The sequence below is a fragment of the Schistocerca nitens genome, chromosome 8 (assembly GCF_023898315.1).
Source record: "Schistocerca nitens isolate TAMUIC-IGC-003100 chromosome 8, iqSchNite1.1, whole genome shotgun sequence".
Taxonomy (NCBI): Eukaryota; Metazoa; Arthropoda; class Insecta; order Orthoptera; family Acrididae; genus Schistocerca; species Schistocerca nitens.
The window spans coordinates 86,327,305-86,344,364 of NC_064621.1; the positions used below are offsets into that span (position 1 = coordinate 86,327,305).

Consider the following 17,060-nt stretch of genomic DNA (forward strand, 5'->3'; position numbering starts at 1 on the left):
ATCAGTCGCTCTGCCACTTTAAAACGGTTGTCTTCATTTGCTGTCATCCTCATGTCTTGCAATCACTGCATATATATCACGTAACTCCAACAACAACAAATGAAATGATAACTCCTGTAACGGTAAAAACGAAAGCAACTGCAATCCCACAGTGCAACGATCACACAGTACAGCAAGTAGCCTGAAACTGCAAAGTAGTAGTGGTTGAGGTGAAGGTCTGGTAACCGCGACTGAACGTTGTGGCTACACAGCTGGTCCCGTGCTACGCGGAATGCGTGCTGTGCCGCCCGCATGTGCCACAACCCACTACTCCTGCCGTAGTTGTCATCCAATAGTAATTTTGAACATTTTGAACTGACTATAGTGGCGTCATTGTCTACGTTGTTGTCATCGCTTTAAATTCTCATCGGTATTGTTCTGCAGGATTGTGTTAGTCAGTACTCTTCGTGTAATGCTTCGACAATTTGTCAGCAACTGTACTGAAGTAAGTTCGTTTGTTTTTGTCTTCATACTCTCATAAAGAAGATCTTGCATCATCACGTAGTTGTATCGTAGATATCTGTACTGCCTGAAGTACGTGTGTGTGTTCAGACGACCCTGTTTTTCCCACATGTGCATGCAGTCTCCTAACTTGCGAAATTGGCCATATCCAATTGAGAAATGTACCATGTCACGTCTAGCAACATGTTTCTTAACCAGGCCAAGACAACTGAGGAGAAGGTTTAGGTGGAGGGAAGAATTGTTGAGTTTACAGCTCTTATCGATGACATGTATTTCTTTTTCTAGATGTTCACTTTCTTATAATATAGCATTAACATTAATGCTCTAATGGAATGACTAGAACGCATTTTATGGAACACAAAATGATATAGAGATAATATTGTAAGATGAGAATATCCTCAGAGACCTCAATATCACTTTATATTTTTTATTAATGCCTAGATATTCAGAAATCTTTCTATGTAAATGAACATCTGAATGTGCCACCGACATCAGCGCCCCTTTGATCTAACTGTCTGATTATAAAAGTATTGTAAAGAGAAATAAATGTTCAACAGCGTATTACGCTCCTCTGACATCCATGTGAAACGTGAGTATATTGTTCCTTGTTTGTATCAACCACAGCAGTCCGTTCACGTGATTGCGGCGTACAACGCAGGTGGACGCACCCTTCACGTTCTGCTGGCGCCTTGAACTCTTAGTTGTTTCCTCCTGTACTCCATCTTCTCCCATCAGCTGGTACAGCCACCTCCTATCTTGTTTCTGGCGCGTGTTTACCGGGAAAGGACAATCGGTGTCCTGATGCACCAGCTGCATGTGTAAAAAAGTGCACGGAACTATTTACTGTTACGAGGAAAGACATCTCACCAATATTCCTGTGTATCTTTCACGTTCGCATTGTATCGATTCTGTCGGCAAAAGGAAATTCCCATAAAATTTATACCTACTGAAAAAATTACAAATTTGTGGAATCATTGAGGAGGACGAAAATACGAGGTGTGGCTAGAAAAAAACCGGACTAGTACTGGTGAAACAATAAAACGAATGCAATAAGGCTGAAAGTCGCGTGGCCTGTCACGTGACTCTCGCTCCGCCTACTGCTCGAGTTTCATCTGCCTCCTGCACTCAGTCTGCCCGTGGCGTCTGTTTTAAGTAGTTGACGTTTTGTCTGTGCGTCGGAAAATGTTGAGTATACAGAAAGAACAGCGTGTTAACATCAAATTTTGTTTCAAACTAGGAAAATCTGCAAGTGAAACTTTTGTAATGTTACAACAAGTGTTCGGCGATGATTGTTTATCGCGAACACAAGTGTTTGAGTGGTTTAAACGATTTAAAGATGGCCGGGAAGACACCAGTGATGACACTCGCACTGGCAGACCATTGTCAGCAAAAACTGATGCAAACATTGAAAAAATCGGTAAACTTGTTCGACAAGATCGCCGTTTAACAATCAGAGCAGTGTCTGAGTTAACAGGAGTTGACAAGGAAAGTGTCGAACAAGTTTACCGATTTTTTCAATGTTTGCATCAGTTTTTGCTGACAATGGTCTGCCAGTGCGAGTGTCATCACTGGTGTCTTCGCGGCCATCTTTAAATCGTTTAAACCACTCAAACACTTGTGTTCGCGATAAACAATCATCGCCGTACACTTGTTGTAACATTACAAACGTTTCACTTGCAGATTTTCCTAGTTTGAAACAAAATTTGATGTTAACACGCTGTTCTTTCTGTACACTCAACATTTTCCGACGCACAGACAAAACGTCAACTACTTAAAACAGAAGCCACGGGCAGACTGAGTGCAGGAGGCAGATGAAACTCGAGCAGTAGGCGGAGCGAGAGTCACGTGACAGGCCACGCGACTTTCAGCCTTATTGCATTCGTTTTATTGTTTCACCAGTACTAGTCCGATTTTTTTCTAGCCACACCTCGTAAATAGTTCTGTTATTCTACACAAATGTCAGAAATGCACCATTTCCTGCTAGAGGACGTTGAAGGGTTTCATGTTGGACTTCCGTTAGGCCAACTTCCACTTTGACAGCACGTATGCAAAATGTTGGCTCTAAAATCAGATTTGAAATGCAGTTACATGTTACTGGCAGAAAGTGAAACTTTCCATTATTATTAACCTTGCCCATGTGCCTGGGTAAACAGTTACATTATTCCAGAATGAGATTTTCACTCTACAGCGGAGTGTGCGCTGATATGAAACTTCCTGGCAGATTAAGACTGTGTGCCGGATCCTGACTCGAACTCGGGACCTTTGCCTTTCGTGGGCAAGTGCTCTACCATCTGAGCTATCCAAGCACGACTCACGCCCCGTCCTCACAGCTTTACTTCCGTCAGTACCTCGTCTCCTACTTTCGAAACTTCACAGAAGCTCTCCTGCGAAACTTGTAAGCCTTGGTAGCGTTTTTCCATCACTAGTTTTGGATGACCCAATTAACAGCCTCCAGTCTTCTTCTCTTCGTATTCAATACCATTCAGCAGACCTGGAATGTCTGAGCAGGACACTACATCAACTTCTTGTTGAAAAAACTTGGAAAATTGATCCTCTCTCTTTCTATACGTGTACATGCCGGGTCCAACTGCCAATAAGATCTTTTCGTTTAATTTAGAGCCAGCAATTCAGCTTTTTCTTTCGTTAAGCCCAGATCCCTAAGTTCGGTCTGAGTAAACAATTTGGGCTGTAGACTTTCCGTATTACAATGGAATTCATCATCTGGTTCATCTAAATCAGAAAATACTTCTGTTGGAATAGAATTTAAACCGTGTGGTGGTTCAGGAACCGGAAATCTACAACATGCCGTACTGGTCGGATGATGGACAGAGGGTTATTACCTTCTTGTTTTTCGAATTATGAGCAGTAATATCAACACTGCAAAAGTAGCAATCATCGGAATGGGTTCTAGGCTCCCTACATATCGTAGGAACAGCAAATATGAAGGCTTTTTCTACTTTTTGGACCATTTTCTCAGATCTTCAACCTACACATAACCTACCTTACGCGCGCCCAAGGTTTATCTTTATCATGAAGTTTAGATCCAAAGTATTATAGATAAACCTTTTTCACAAAGTCTGTAAGGATTTTTTGGTGTTTTTTAATCACAAAATCACCACAAATATAACAAAAACTGTCACCAGTGTTTTACAACCACGATTAGGCATTGTATTGAGGACATGTACGGGAAACGGGAAAGTGAGGTTAGATTGACAGTAAACAAAACACCACCTGTGAACACAAAAAGAGAATCGACCATTTTTTGCTAGCAAATGTTTTTCGGCAGTGCTACCAACTTCATCTACATTCATTACACTTCCTTTTTAAATTATTTTTACTATATAAAATCTAAAATCTGTTAAATTCTTTAAAAAATCGCTTAATTTAATAAATTTATCTGTAAAATGTGAAGAAATGGTGGGTGATACAGTTTTTTAGGTATCATATTTGTGTTTCTCACTCTAAAAAACATAAGAATAAGGTATTTGCAGCAAAATCGTTTTTCCATCGTTGGCCTGTGGAATGAATCTAATAAATTATGCCATAAAAAGTCGAATTTTTTCGCAAGTTTGCCCTACATTTGCCCTTAAGAAACGACATTCCTCATTCGTTCATAATGTTATTTTCTGTAGAGCACGTACGTTTTCTTGATTATGTACATGTAAGCCGTTCTATTTGTCAACCTCAGAACGTACTGAGGAGTGGGAGAGGTTTTATGGCCTCCTCCCCATGCCTCTGCACAAGTGGTTAATAATAACATCCGCAGGAACAGATATTTGTTCAGCCTCATTACAAAAATATTACTGGAGAAACTCGTCATTTCTGCTACTGTTGGCTGGCGAGACTTCTGCTGTGGCAGAAACAACCGTGTTTCAGAACGTTAAGTTAGGGAACACTTGTTTTGGATGATGAAGAGGGTTAAATGTATCAGAGGTGAGGGGGTCCCTGTACCCGAAACGAACGAGTCTAAAGTTATAAGTGAAAACCATTCTAATACCTTTGACAGTGGCATACATATACTGATACTGTTTTTGCTAAGGTTGTAGGGTAGGAAACTGTCAGAGGCGGTGGTATGGATCAAAAGAAGGAAAAAATGTCCAGTAAACACGACTCCCTGGACATTTTTTCCTTGTTTCGCTCCGTAATACAACCTATGATTGTTGCCTTAGTATGATCTGTTATTTTTTCTACTTTTGAATGGAGTATTGATAATCAGGAATTATATTACATCTATGAACTATTTTCCTTCCCTGTCACTTGTAAAATCCATCCTATATTTCACTATCACTTATACATTTATTTGTGAGACTGTATTTAACCTGAACACGAATTTTACTCTGAATTCTGCCTACAGCGGAAATATTAGACAATGATACACCAAACTGCCATTATCAGGAATATTTTGAATCATTTGCATGCCTTCATGACTCACAAGGTAAGAGGAGCTGGAAAGACTTCGAGAGTGAACGATGTTCCCAGACAGTGTTCGAAGTGACTGTTACATTTCATATTCTAGTGTGGATAGACGTTAAGCTTTTAGTGTCGTGTATATATCATCATTGTACATGACCTGTCTATAAAAAAAATCACAAATACACTTACGAACTGTGTTAAGAAACCACAAGAGGTAATCACTCAAATATTCATTCATTTCTTCGTTTCTTCCTGTTGTACAACGCAAGCATCTCCTACTCTTGAACGCTGTTGTAGAACGTTGGTCAGACAGTATTGACACATATTTCTTGGGTCAAAATTTTGTATAAAAGGGGAGGGAGGCACGTTTTTATGGCATACTTTTTTGTTCTCAGTTCAGTTCAAAAAGGTGTAGGTGGCTTGTACATGGTAATGTGTAATACTTCTGGAAGGATAAGTAGATTTGATATACACCACAAAGAATTTTGAATAACACAGCACTACCTTTATGTATTTAACACGAGATACGTAACACAGGCACATTTTCTGATTTCAGCACTATATGGAGAACAGCAGTTTTCTGTTCCTGCTCAGCAAAGACTAGTCATGAGTGGTGCAGCTAGTTTTTTCGCTGAAGGATTCTCTAGGGATGCGTACAAATGCGTGATATTTTGGGTGACTTTTTTTTTTCTCTGTCAGCCCTATTCATTTCCTGTCCCTTTTGTGTTGTATGTAACTTATATTTTAGTTTTTGCGACTAAGTCTTTTAGACACATCTCATACTTGTGAGCTCCGTAAGGTTCTTGTACAGAACTCTGGTCCTTAATTCTGAACATGCAGAATTTGAAGGACTCGCACCACTAACGACTGGTATCTAGTATTGTTGACCTAGGCGACGTAACAGTATTCTGTGCAGTGCAATTACAGCGTACATTGCTTGGTGTGTGTTGCAGTGTCAATTTACTTATTTATAAATGAGAGATTGAACAGTTTCTGGTCCATCAAGATTCGTTGTTGGAAAAGGACCCTCACTGTGCTTGATATAGGCTGCTCCTCTCACTGTGACATTACTTTGTTCCAGAAAAATGAGTTTACACATTGTCCAATTCCTTCTTCTCATTCCAGTAATGTCTCCGTTTGGTTCTGTGCAGGATTCCATCGGGGCAGACGCCGGACATGCGGGAGTATGAGTCTTTCCCGGAGAACTCCTGCTGGTCAGATGCATGTCCGTTCTCCCTGCTGAAACCCATGGTTGCAGACAAACCCTTCATGTGAAGCTCTGGACAGAAGGCAGAAGCTGTGAGAACCAACCGGTGACAAGTAGTACTTCGTTCAGGATATACAAATACAGGACTGCAAATGCTTTTTGAACACATAACTTTAGGACTCAAGTGCGTCGAGCTACATATTTTGCTTAAAGCAATTATTGACAGATTACAGATTTACTCAGTTTTAGAAAGTTGTTGTAGTCTTTCTTATACGAGGCCTGTTCAGAAAGTAAGCTCCGATTGATTGCCAAATTGAAACCACAGTGAACATCAAAAATGTTTTACTTGTAACAATTAGCTACACCTTTCAGCTACTTCTCTACGTAGTCGCCGTTCTGACTTAGACTTTTGTCATAGCGTTGTACCAACTTTTCAATAGCCTCATCATAGAAGGCAGCCGCCAGTGCTTTCCGCCAATTCTCCACGCTGGCCTACACCTCGTTGTCTGTGTCAAAATGTTGTCTTCAAAGACAGCGGTTCATGTGACCAGAGATGAAACTCAGGGGGAGACAATTGCGGACTGTATTGTGGGTAATCTCACATTTCCATTTGAAAACGATGCAGGAGCATCTTCATTGCCCCTGCAGAATGCGGCTGAGAATTGTCTTGAAGAAGAAACAGCACGACAGTTATGTAATGTTAGCTGCATAGCTTCAGGCGAAATTTCTCACCAGGCCCTCGTACTTGGCGGCAGACACTATTTTCTAGACATCTTTACGCACTCACTGCGAGCTCCGAAATGAGAAGAGCGACGTGATGCTAACTGGGATTATACTAGAGACACTACCCAACACATCTGTGCAAAGCTTTATCGGATTTTCATAGTCGTTTCCATTTCGCGACCGATCGGAGCTTACTTTCTGAACGCCCCTCGTATATATAAATTACTGCCGCTCTCGTTAAGCTGTTATGAAGAGCTGATCGTACTTTGGATATATTTTTGTATGATCTACGTGAATTTATATTCATTTTGCTTGAACTGACCGTTCCCTCTTCACATGGTATCTCTCTCTCTCTCTCCCCCTCTCTCTCCCTTTGGTGGCCTATCCGCTCTTCTTTAGCCACTGTAATGTGACCACCTCTCAAAAACCTGAATAACCACCTTTTCACCCAATACGTGCTGGAAGAGAGTCAGTGAAGTTCTGACAGGGACTTGGAGCCGTGATGCCTGCAGAGCCGCTGCCAGCTGCGCTAGGATTCCCGGTTGAGGATCCATGGTGTGAACAGCCCGACCGAGGTGGCCCCACAGATTCTCGATTACGTTTAAATCCGGAGAGTCTGGTGTTCAGGGGTGTATGGTAAACTCAACCTGGTGCTCCTCGAATTACGCACGTACACTGCGAGCAGAGTGACACATTTCATAGTCCTTTTGATAGATGCCAACACGCCGAGGAAAAGCAAAATGCATGTAGGAGTCGATATGGCCACAAGGAAACATGCATCCTTGTATTGATCCATTGTGCCTGCCAGAATTACGGGATCTTCCAAAGAACAAACTTAGCCTGTTCTGAAATGTTTCCACCTTTGACCCTACAGCCAATGATCATGTCCTTGGATGTCAGATAAATTGCTTAGTTTCCTCATTACAACGACTGCACTGTTTCCAGCCCCCCCCCCCCCTCCCCCACCGACTCGATTTATACGACCAACTCTGCTAGCGCTCCCACCTGCCGCCTATGAATGGTTTATTGCACGCTGAGTCGAACATAGGTGGTGGTCACATTAATGTGATTTGGTGGTGTGCTTTGTTCAACAGAACACTGACCCCTATGCATGTTAATACAGTACTGTAAGAAAAGAAGCGTCGGATTGAATGCTAAACACTACGACTCATATTAAACTTGACAAGATTATTTCGTATTATGTTTCTGATGACGATGTTAAAAGGTGCGGTGGTAATTATTGAGAATGAACTCCTTTCTTTTTAACGTTTGAAAGCGATACTGCAGGTATGTGGTAGTCACTTTGAACCAGGTGGAAATTTCTAAAATTAAATTAATTATGTAATCACATTGCCATACCACCAGTTCATTTACATTGTAGTCATGTTTCACATACTGCCTCTTGACTATCAGTACAGAAAGAACCATGAAAAAGTAAATACGTAGTACAGTTTCATGAAGGAGGTTTTGTGGACGTCACGTAACAAATACAAAAGAAAATTGCTACGCTGTTTTTAAATACGATAACAAAAACTGAATAAATTTACAGGGCACGTTTCCAAATATTACAGCATGAAAGAAAATAGCTTTTACAGTTTCCATTAAAAAGGAAATGTAATGCCAAAATGGATAGTTTGCAATTGTAAACCAAGTACTTATAGCTACAACAAATTTTAATTTACTCATGTTCCTGTAAGACAGATAAACAGATAATGTATTATGAGTACGTTTACAAAATTAACTACACTATTCCACCTAGTTATTTCCTATTTTGATAATATGCATTACGTAGTAATGTTTACAGTAGACGGGAAAGATATGGAACAAGGTAGTATGTATAAACTACAAAAAGTGAGGATAAATATAATTGAAATTTTACATAGCATCAAACAGAAAAATTGAAAGTTAGCTGTCAAAGGAATTGAAATATGCTTCAAACAGTTAATAGTAATAGAATACACAGTGCTTACTGTATAATAAATAGTTAATCATCAAGTTTTAACTCTTAGTTTTAAACGTTACCCAACGGAGTGCAACAGAATACACAATCATAACCACTGACGACATAGTTACCTGCCAACGTCATAAGAAAGGTAAGATAACATTTTTCCACCTATCTGCCGTCTTATTAGTTGACTGTCTATTGGCGGAAGAGCAGACTGAAACAAAATTTGTAGTGTGCAATAGAAGAAAATTACTTGTGTGGTCGTGCTATCGACAAACTCCATCCTGCTCTTGTGTGGCACAGATGCGGGAACAAAAACACTCAGTACCAAAGTGAATTCTCAGTCGAAATATTTGTGTGAAAATATCTTTCTTTAATAAACCTACATTCTGAAATACAGTGCACCATACGAACAACACTAACAGAACCAAACACCACTGATAAACTGACAAATTCCCATCGTGTTGTGGATAGTACTCAAACACATGTCTCCGGATTTTCTATTCAGCCCAATCACACAATAACCGCATTTTATAATAAATTCCCTAATTACTGTAGAAACATTTAAAGGATAATAATACAAGCCAAGATAAGGTAATTTACCACACAGTGTTTCATTATGCAGTTGGGAAATTCACATTCTTGCGGTGTGCAGATAGATTCGAGCCGAGTTATTCGCTGCAAGTGGAGAACAATTGTAGGACCTAAAGCTATAAACGAACTTTTCGAGAGAAAATTATATACAGTTCTCATTAGCAAACTTTTCACATGAATCTTATAGCATGGTACAGTTTCAGTACATAATAGTTAGCCGTTGTTTGTGATTGTTTCATGACAAAGCTATACTAAATATAGTTGATAGCCATTTTCTATCCTCCACCTCATTTACATATAGTGAGATGCAGTTTAGATTGAGTGGTCTCATACACACCGAAGGGATTTGATCAGATATGTTCCTGTTCAAAAGTAGGGTAGCGAAGGCTATTCTAAGCCAGAATACAAGGGCGACACTGCAGTCAGAGTTTTAGAACACTTGTTTTCACATCGCTAGCGCGAAGTTTTGAAATACACAGTTTCCAGTTGCTACCTCTAATCTTGTAAGTTTAAAGGTGTGAGACTTTTATCTGCAGATAAGAAACAGTGAGAGGGAGCACACCTCATTTCCATCCGACCAATAAATGCAGTATCTACACAGGAGTAGTACGGCACGTATGTTTGAGATAATCTTGACCCCAACTTAGATATCATTCTGGGAAATCTCATTCAACAGCGCATGTAATATTCCGCTGACAGCAGCATCAGCTCTTCCTTTGCTCCAAGGATTCGTGACATCTTCACACGAGCCAAGGTCAAGGAGGAAGGGGAGGGGAGGCGAGGGCACCCGTTCCCCTGTGCTTCTACAAATTTTGCGTGAAGACCCCCTCCCCCTACACACACACACACACACACACAAGCCCCTCTAATCTCCATTTGTGGGATTGAGACTCGACTGCAGTTAGCACGCATATATTTTGCTGACATCAACATCAGAATTCAGCAACACGTACCCCAATCCCCAATCCCTCCCACGTTGCACTTCAGGAAGTTGCATGAAGCTCTGTCTGCACCCTGCGTGATCCGTATTCCTGCACTCCAATGCGCCTCATGCATCCGCGCCCAAGAAGTCATGATACTGTAATTGATGTAATAAGTATTGCTTATGTTAGAACTGTTTAAAATTCCTGTCCACCAAGAAGTATCTAAGTATGGATTTACCTATAATCATCATTATAGCAGCAGCTAGTTGGAGGTACTTATTATTATTATTTTTAAATTCATTCACAGCACTGTCTCGCTGCATTTGCGTCTCGTCAGTGACAACGAATGATGAAGGCGTCAACCGTGATGGGAACGCTGATGACGAATTTACTGACATTGTTGTTGCTGTGGTGTTCTAGAAATTGTAATAAGAATATTGTCAGCAATTATGTGAACAGCAATCAGCGTGACCTGTCTGGCTCTGATGCGCTTATCAGCCATGTCACCTAAATGTTCTAACAATATAAGTCCAGAAATATGCAACATGATAATAATAATGATGAGAGTGGTAAGAGGTTGCAAAGCTATACTTAACAGCGAATAATAAATAGTTCATCCACTTGTAGGGGAAACATCAAAGGGTAGGAATGTCAAAATGTATATCACCACTCTATGCGGCGTGGCAGCGTAAGTATTAACGCTGATGGTGAGGCATAGCGAGAAAAAAGCAAATTAACACAACTACTAATGCGTGTTTCCCAACCAGTCGAGATGAAGTCGTTGCAGCAGCAGGCACCTGACGTGAGCAGAATGCTGCAGAATCAAGCGTACTGCTTGAACACCACTGCATCTAGGCGTGTAAGTATCTGTATGATATCGAAAAGAGAATCCTATCCAGTGGTAGCATTAGAATAGCCTCGATTTAGAGACGTCAAAGTAATATTATCCATGCATGAATGGGGTTGACTATGTAATGTCTCAATGCAGACTGTATTCTTGTTCAACTAAAAAGTTAACTCTCCATCGATGATACTGGGTGAACACAAAAATGCTCTCTCTTCCACACACGACATCTGTCAAGCAATTATGTCCACAGGGGTTGCAGTACCTCACAAACGCCTGTCACTAACTGAGAATCACTGCTGTTATGAAACTGAGGACTCGACTTATGCCCAAGATGTGGCAGGGGAAATGGAGTATCTCATATACATCTTCGTTCATCTAGAGATGGGAGTCGAAACAAGTTATCCATCGGTTTGATAGACATTATTCGTCAAATAAGTATTGGAAGTCCTCTGCCGACTGCAATATATTGAAGTTTGCTATTAACAATCGCAGGTAGATGGTGCTCTAAGGCACACACAAAATACGCAGTTGTATACAACTCATACGCTGGTTGTAACACACAACTGATACACCTCGAGAGAACAACAGAGAAAAATGGTTAAACGTGTGATAAATGACCTGCCACAACATCTCCTCTCTCTCTAGAACGCATTATCAGCCTACCAATGTATGATACCTCATTACAACTTCTCTCAGCTGATTAGTCCGTCTACTTTCTATCATCCTTTAACAGAGATCCAAATAAGAAGTAGATGTTTCTCTTTTCCAGGAAAGCATCAAAGTCACCAGTTCAAAAATGGCTCTGAGCACTATGGGACTCAACTGCTGAGGTCATTAGTCCCCTAGAACTTAGAACTAGTTAAACCTAACTAACCTAAGGACATCACAAACATCCATGCCCGAGGCAGGATTCGAACCTGCAACCGTAGCGGTCTTGCGGTTCCAGACTGCAGCGCCTTTAACCGCACGGCCACTTCGGCCGGCAAAGTCACCAGTCAACTTGTATGTATCCCTATTACTTTAATAGACATACAGCAGTACGTTGTTAAAAACCATGCAGCAACTGTTCCATAAGATATTTGTTAGCTGAGACCACATGCTTGTGATTGGTAGAGAGTACAGAGGAGAACAAAAATATTGTTTGTTAGACTTAAAAACACGTAAACTGCCATGCACAGGGTCAAAGATACGATCCATTCTATAGCTGTAAATTGGATCGGCCAGTATGGTAATACAACTCTCTTAGGCTAAGGACGCTTTGTAAAAATCTACAAGCTGGTTGTCAGTTACTTGGTGATCACACCTGGGCTTGTGATATGACATATACAGGATGTCTCGCCTAACTCTGCCACCTCAAATATCTCTGGAACAACAATAGATATTGAAAAACGGTTTTCACCAGCAAGAACTTACGGGAGGGCCTTAGGAAACCAAATACTATGCGAAATTTTCAACACAAACTTGTGTATTTTTAAATGGACACCCCCTATTATTTCGTATGCAATTAATAGCACGAAAAATCACAAAATAATGGCGTTGGTTGCATCGCAATATGTCAACTACATCCTGAGAAATTACGAAGCGAAGTTGACGCTTGAAATACATGAAGCGCACAGCTAGGGCACGTCCTGAGACTCAAGCGTGCTCCTCACGCTGCCGGTAAACATGATATGATTGACATACTACGTCAATGGAGTGTTAATGTATGGTGTAATGTTGTATGACAACGCATCATTGGCTCATATTTCATTGATGGTGTGGTGTCACCGCCAGACACCACACTTGCTAGGTGGTAGCCTTTAAATCGGGCGCGGTCCGTTAGTATACGTCGGACACGCGTGTCGCCACTATCAGTGATTGCTGACCGAGCGCCGCCACACGGCAGGTCTAGTCTAGAGAGACTTCCTAGCACTCGCCCCCGTTGTACAGCCGACTTTGCTAGCGATGGTTCACTGACAAATTACGCTCTCATTTGCAGAGACGACAGTTTAGCATAGCCTTCAGCTACGTCATTTGCTACGACCTAGCAAGGCGCCATATTCAGTTACTACAAGTAATATCTTCAAGAATGCGTTCTGAACAGATAATATTGTGACTCATGTACCGTCAGAAGCGACGTTCATCATTAATGGATAAAAGTGAAGTAGCAAACTAATTACGTCTGATATCTGAATTCTCATTCCTTGTCATGTTTCAGACCTCACGTCGATGTGGTTCTTCCTTCCTCACGCCAGCCTGCTTGAGCTAAAACACGTACTTTTCGGCCTCTACTCGTAGCACGGTATTGGCTCTTCTGCTAACACAAAAGATGGCACTCTTAAAAGGGGATAGTTTAGCCCCTTTTTGAGCTGTACCTTACTTGAACCGGTCCACCTCTTATAATGTGTCAAATAATGCGGTATCAGAATGATGGATGTCCTGCGCATAATGTTTATTGTTGCGAAATGACAACTAGAGGTACAATTAGCGGTAACACATTTGGTTTCAGAGAGAGACAGAGAGAGAGAGAGAAAGAAAGGGCTTTGGATGGGAAAGTGTTGTCGCCACCTAATGCTTTGTTCGACGGGAAGTAACTGGAGGGTGCTGAAAGAGGGAAGAGGGGATTGGAAAGAGGAGTGGTGGGGAGGTAGCTTCTGCCAGCATTCACTGCTGGGGGTATTGCAAACTACCTCAATCAGTATACAGTATATGCACAATAGGGCGAGCTCATAGAGCAGCTGCATCTGTGGAACTGGTGTGGGAGGTGTATGTCTGGAAGCAGACTGTGCAGGTGCTGCAACTGGAAGTAGTAACTTGAGGTGGGAATTCCGCAGCAAAGGACGCTAATGTGAACGAAGGGGACTATGGCCGTGGGGGTGACCTGGCTGCTGCATGGTCACAAAAAAAGTACTTGCATCCGATGCCATGGACTGCGGAGCTCTCTGGGTGCTGAGTATGCATCGAATAATTTCAATATTTATCAACAGCCTCTGTGTGGACAATGTCCTAACACCAGGAGATGTGGGCTTAATGGTAGATAGCCGGTGTCCCTTGTGGTGCAGTGCGGTTTCATGGGCCCGAGTGTGCAGTGGCTGCCAGCAGCTGGTGCATAATGCAGGCTCTTGGCTGGATCAGACACCAACCCATGATACAGCCTGGCGATCGCCAGATATACACTGGTGTCCAAAAGTAAAGAACGAACCCCTATTTCCCCACCTTGTGTCTAATTCACGATATAATCATACAAACTGTTAAAGAAAATCATGTTCTGCATGGTAGATAGCATTTCGATCAACGGAGAACCAAGCCAAAGAAGATGATGTCAGGGCACCTATAAAATAGAGTGCTGGGTAGTTCCACGTCCACAACTGCTGTGTACACAGTCACGGACTGTGGAATATGGCACAGAGAAAACGTCTACCAGATTCTGTGCAGCGAAGGGCCGTAGCGATAATGGAATCAGGAGAGTCGAAAACTCAGGCGGCCCAATGACTCAATGTGAATTGTTCTATTGTTTCTCGGATGTGACGACAGTTTATAAGAACCATAACTGTATCCTGAAGCCCAGGGCAGGGCAGACTACGTGACCGTTATTTGGCTATAAGGGGACTACGGTACCAACTTAGTACAACGCAGCCACTGGCAACTAAATGTCTTTTTCCAAAGCTGTTTCACAGAGGAAGAGTGCACTGTAGTTCCTTCTCTAGATTGTCGCACAGATGACAAAATGGTAGATACCGAAATAGACGACAGAGGGATAGAGAAACAATTAAAATCGCTCAAAAGAGGAAAGGCCGCTGGACCTGATGGGATACCAGTACGATTTTACGCAGAGTACGCGAAGGAACTTGCCCCCCTTCTTGCAGCGGTGTACCGTAGGTCTCTAGAAGAGCGTAGCGTTCCAAAGGATTGGAAAAGGGCACAGGTCATCCCCGTTTCCAAGATGGGACGTCGAACAGATGTGCAGAACTATAGACCTATATCTCTAACGTCGATCACTTGTAGAATTTTGGGACACGTATTATGTTCGACTATAATGACTTTTCTGGAGACTAGAAATCTACTCTGTAGGAATCAGCATGGGTTTCAGAAAAGACGGTCGTGCGAAACCCAGCTCGCGCTATTCGTCCACGAGACTCAGAGGGCCACTGACACGGGTTCACAGGTAGATGCTGTGTTTCTTGACTTCCGCAAGGCGTTCGATACAGTTCCCCACAGTCGTTTAATGAACAAAGTAAGAGCATATGGACTATCAGACCAATTGTGTGATTGGATTGAAGAGTTACTAGATAACAGAACGCAGCATGTCATTCTCAATGGAGAGAAGTATTCCGAAGTAAGAGTGATTTCAGGTGTGCCGCAGGGGAGTGTCATAGGACCGTTGCTATTCACAATATACATAAATGACCTGGTGGATGACATCGGAAGTTCACTGAGGCTTTTTGTGGACGATGCTGTGGTGATCGAGAGGTTATAACAATGGAAAATTGTACTGAAATGCAGGAGGATGTGCAGCGAATTGACGCATGGTGCAAGGAATGGCAATTGAATCTCAATGTAGACAAGTGTAATGTGCTGCGAATACATAGAAAGATAGATCCCTTATGATTTAGCTACAAAATAGCAGGTCAGCAACTGGAAGCAGTTAATTCCATAAATTAACCGGGAGTACGCATTACGAGTGATTTAAAATGGAATGATCATATAAAGTTGATAGTCGGTAAAGCAGATGCCAGACTGAGATTCATTGGAAGAATCCTAAGGAAATGCAATCCGAAAACAAAGGAAGTAGGTTACAGTAGGCTTGTTCGCTCACTGCTTGAATACTGCTCAGCAGTGTGGGATCCGTACCAGATAGGGTTGATAGAAGAGATAGAGAAGATCCAACGGAGAGCAGCGCGCTTCGTTACAGGATCATTTAGTAATTGCGAAAGCGTTACGGAGATGATAGATAAACTCCAGTGGAAGACTGCGGGAGAGACGCTCAGTAGCTCGGTACGGGCTTTTGTTAAAGTTTCGAGAAAATACCTTCACCGAAGAGTCAAGCAGTATATTGCTCCCTCCTACGTATATCTCGCGAAGAGACCATGAGGACAAAATCAGAGAGATTAGAGCCCACACAGAAGCATACCGACAATCCTTCTTTCCACGAACGATACGAGACTGGAATAGAAGGGAGAACCGATAGAGGTACTCAGGGTACCCTCCGCCACACACCGTCAGGTGGCTTGCGGAGTATGGATGTAGATGTAGATGCAGATGTAGAACTAACCTCGCAGCATCCAGCAGACATGTGTTATCGAGGCAAATTGTGTCGAGAAGGCTTTGACAGCGTAGCCTTCACTGTCGGGGACCTGCTGTATGTCTGCCTTTGACCCATCTATACAGAAGGGAACGTCTAGGCTGGAGTCGTCAACATGCCACCTCGACATTAGAATAGTAGCCCAACGTTCTTTCCACAGGTGAGTCCTGATTGGATATGGAGAGTGATTTTCCATGGACTCGCATCTGAAGGAATGTGAAACACGATATCGAGACCCCAACATTGTGGAAAGAGACTCATATCGAGGAGGATCGCTAGTGGTGTGGGCAAAAATTATGTTGACCACTCGAACACCTCTTCATGAAACTGTACTGGTGATCAGAAAGGTTTAACTGCTGTTAGGTATCGTGATGAGTGATGAACGATAATGTTCGGCCTCACAGAGCACAAGTGGTTGAAGTTTTCTTGGAAATGGAAGATACTGCACGCATGGCCTGACCTGCTCGTTCTCCTGATTTCAGTCCCATAGAGCATGTCTGGGATGACCTGTGGAGATGGTTTACGTCACGTCAACATCCACCAACCAGTCACGAAGACTTGTGAGCAGCTTTGCAGGAAGAATGGGCAGTATTGCCTCCACCTGATTATGATGGCGTTATTCACAG

The 17,060-nt window shown here is 42.2% G+C and overlaps 1 protein-coding gene across 1 annotated transcript in view; it reads left to right on the top strand.

The window, feature by feature from the left end:
* The window catches only part of LOC126199406 (uncharacterized), a 143,232-nt gene extending 137,043 nt beyond the window's left edge, over positions 1 to 6,189 (top strand). Inside the window, exon 4 of the mRNA XM_049936325.1 lies at positions 6,066 to 6,189. Coding sequence (XP_049792282.1) covers positions 6,066 to 6,189 — 124 coding nt within the window. The remainder of the gene's footprint in view (positions 1 to 6,065) is intronic.
* The last annotated feature ends 10,871 nt before the right edge of the window (positions 6,190 to 17,060 follow it).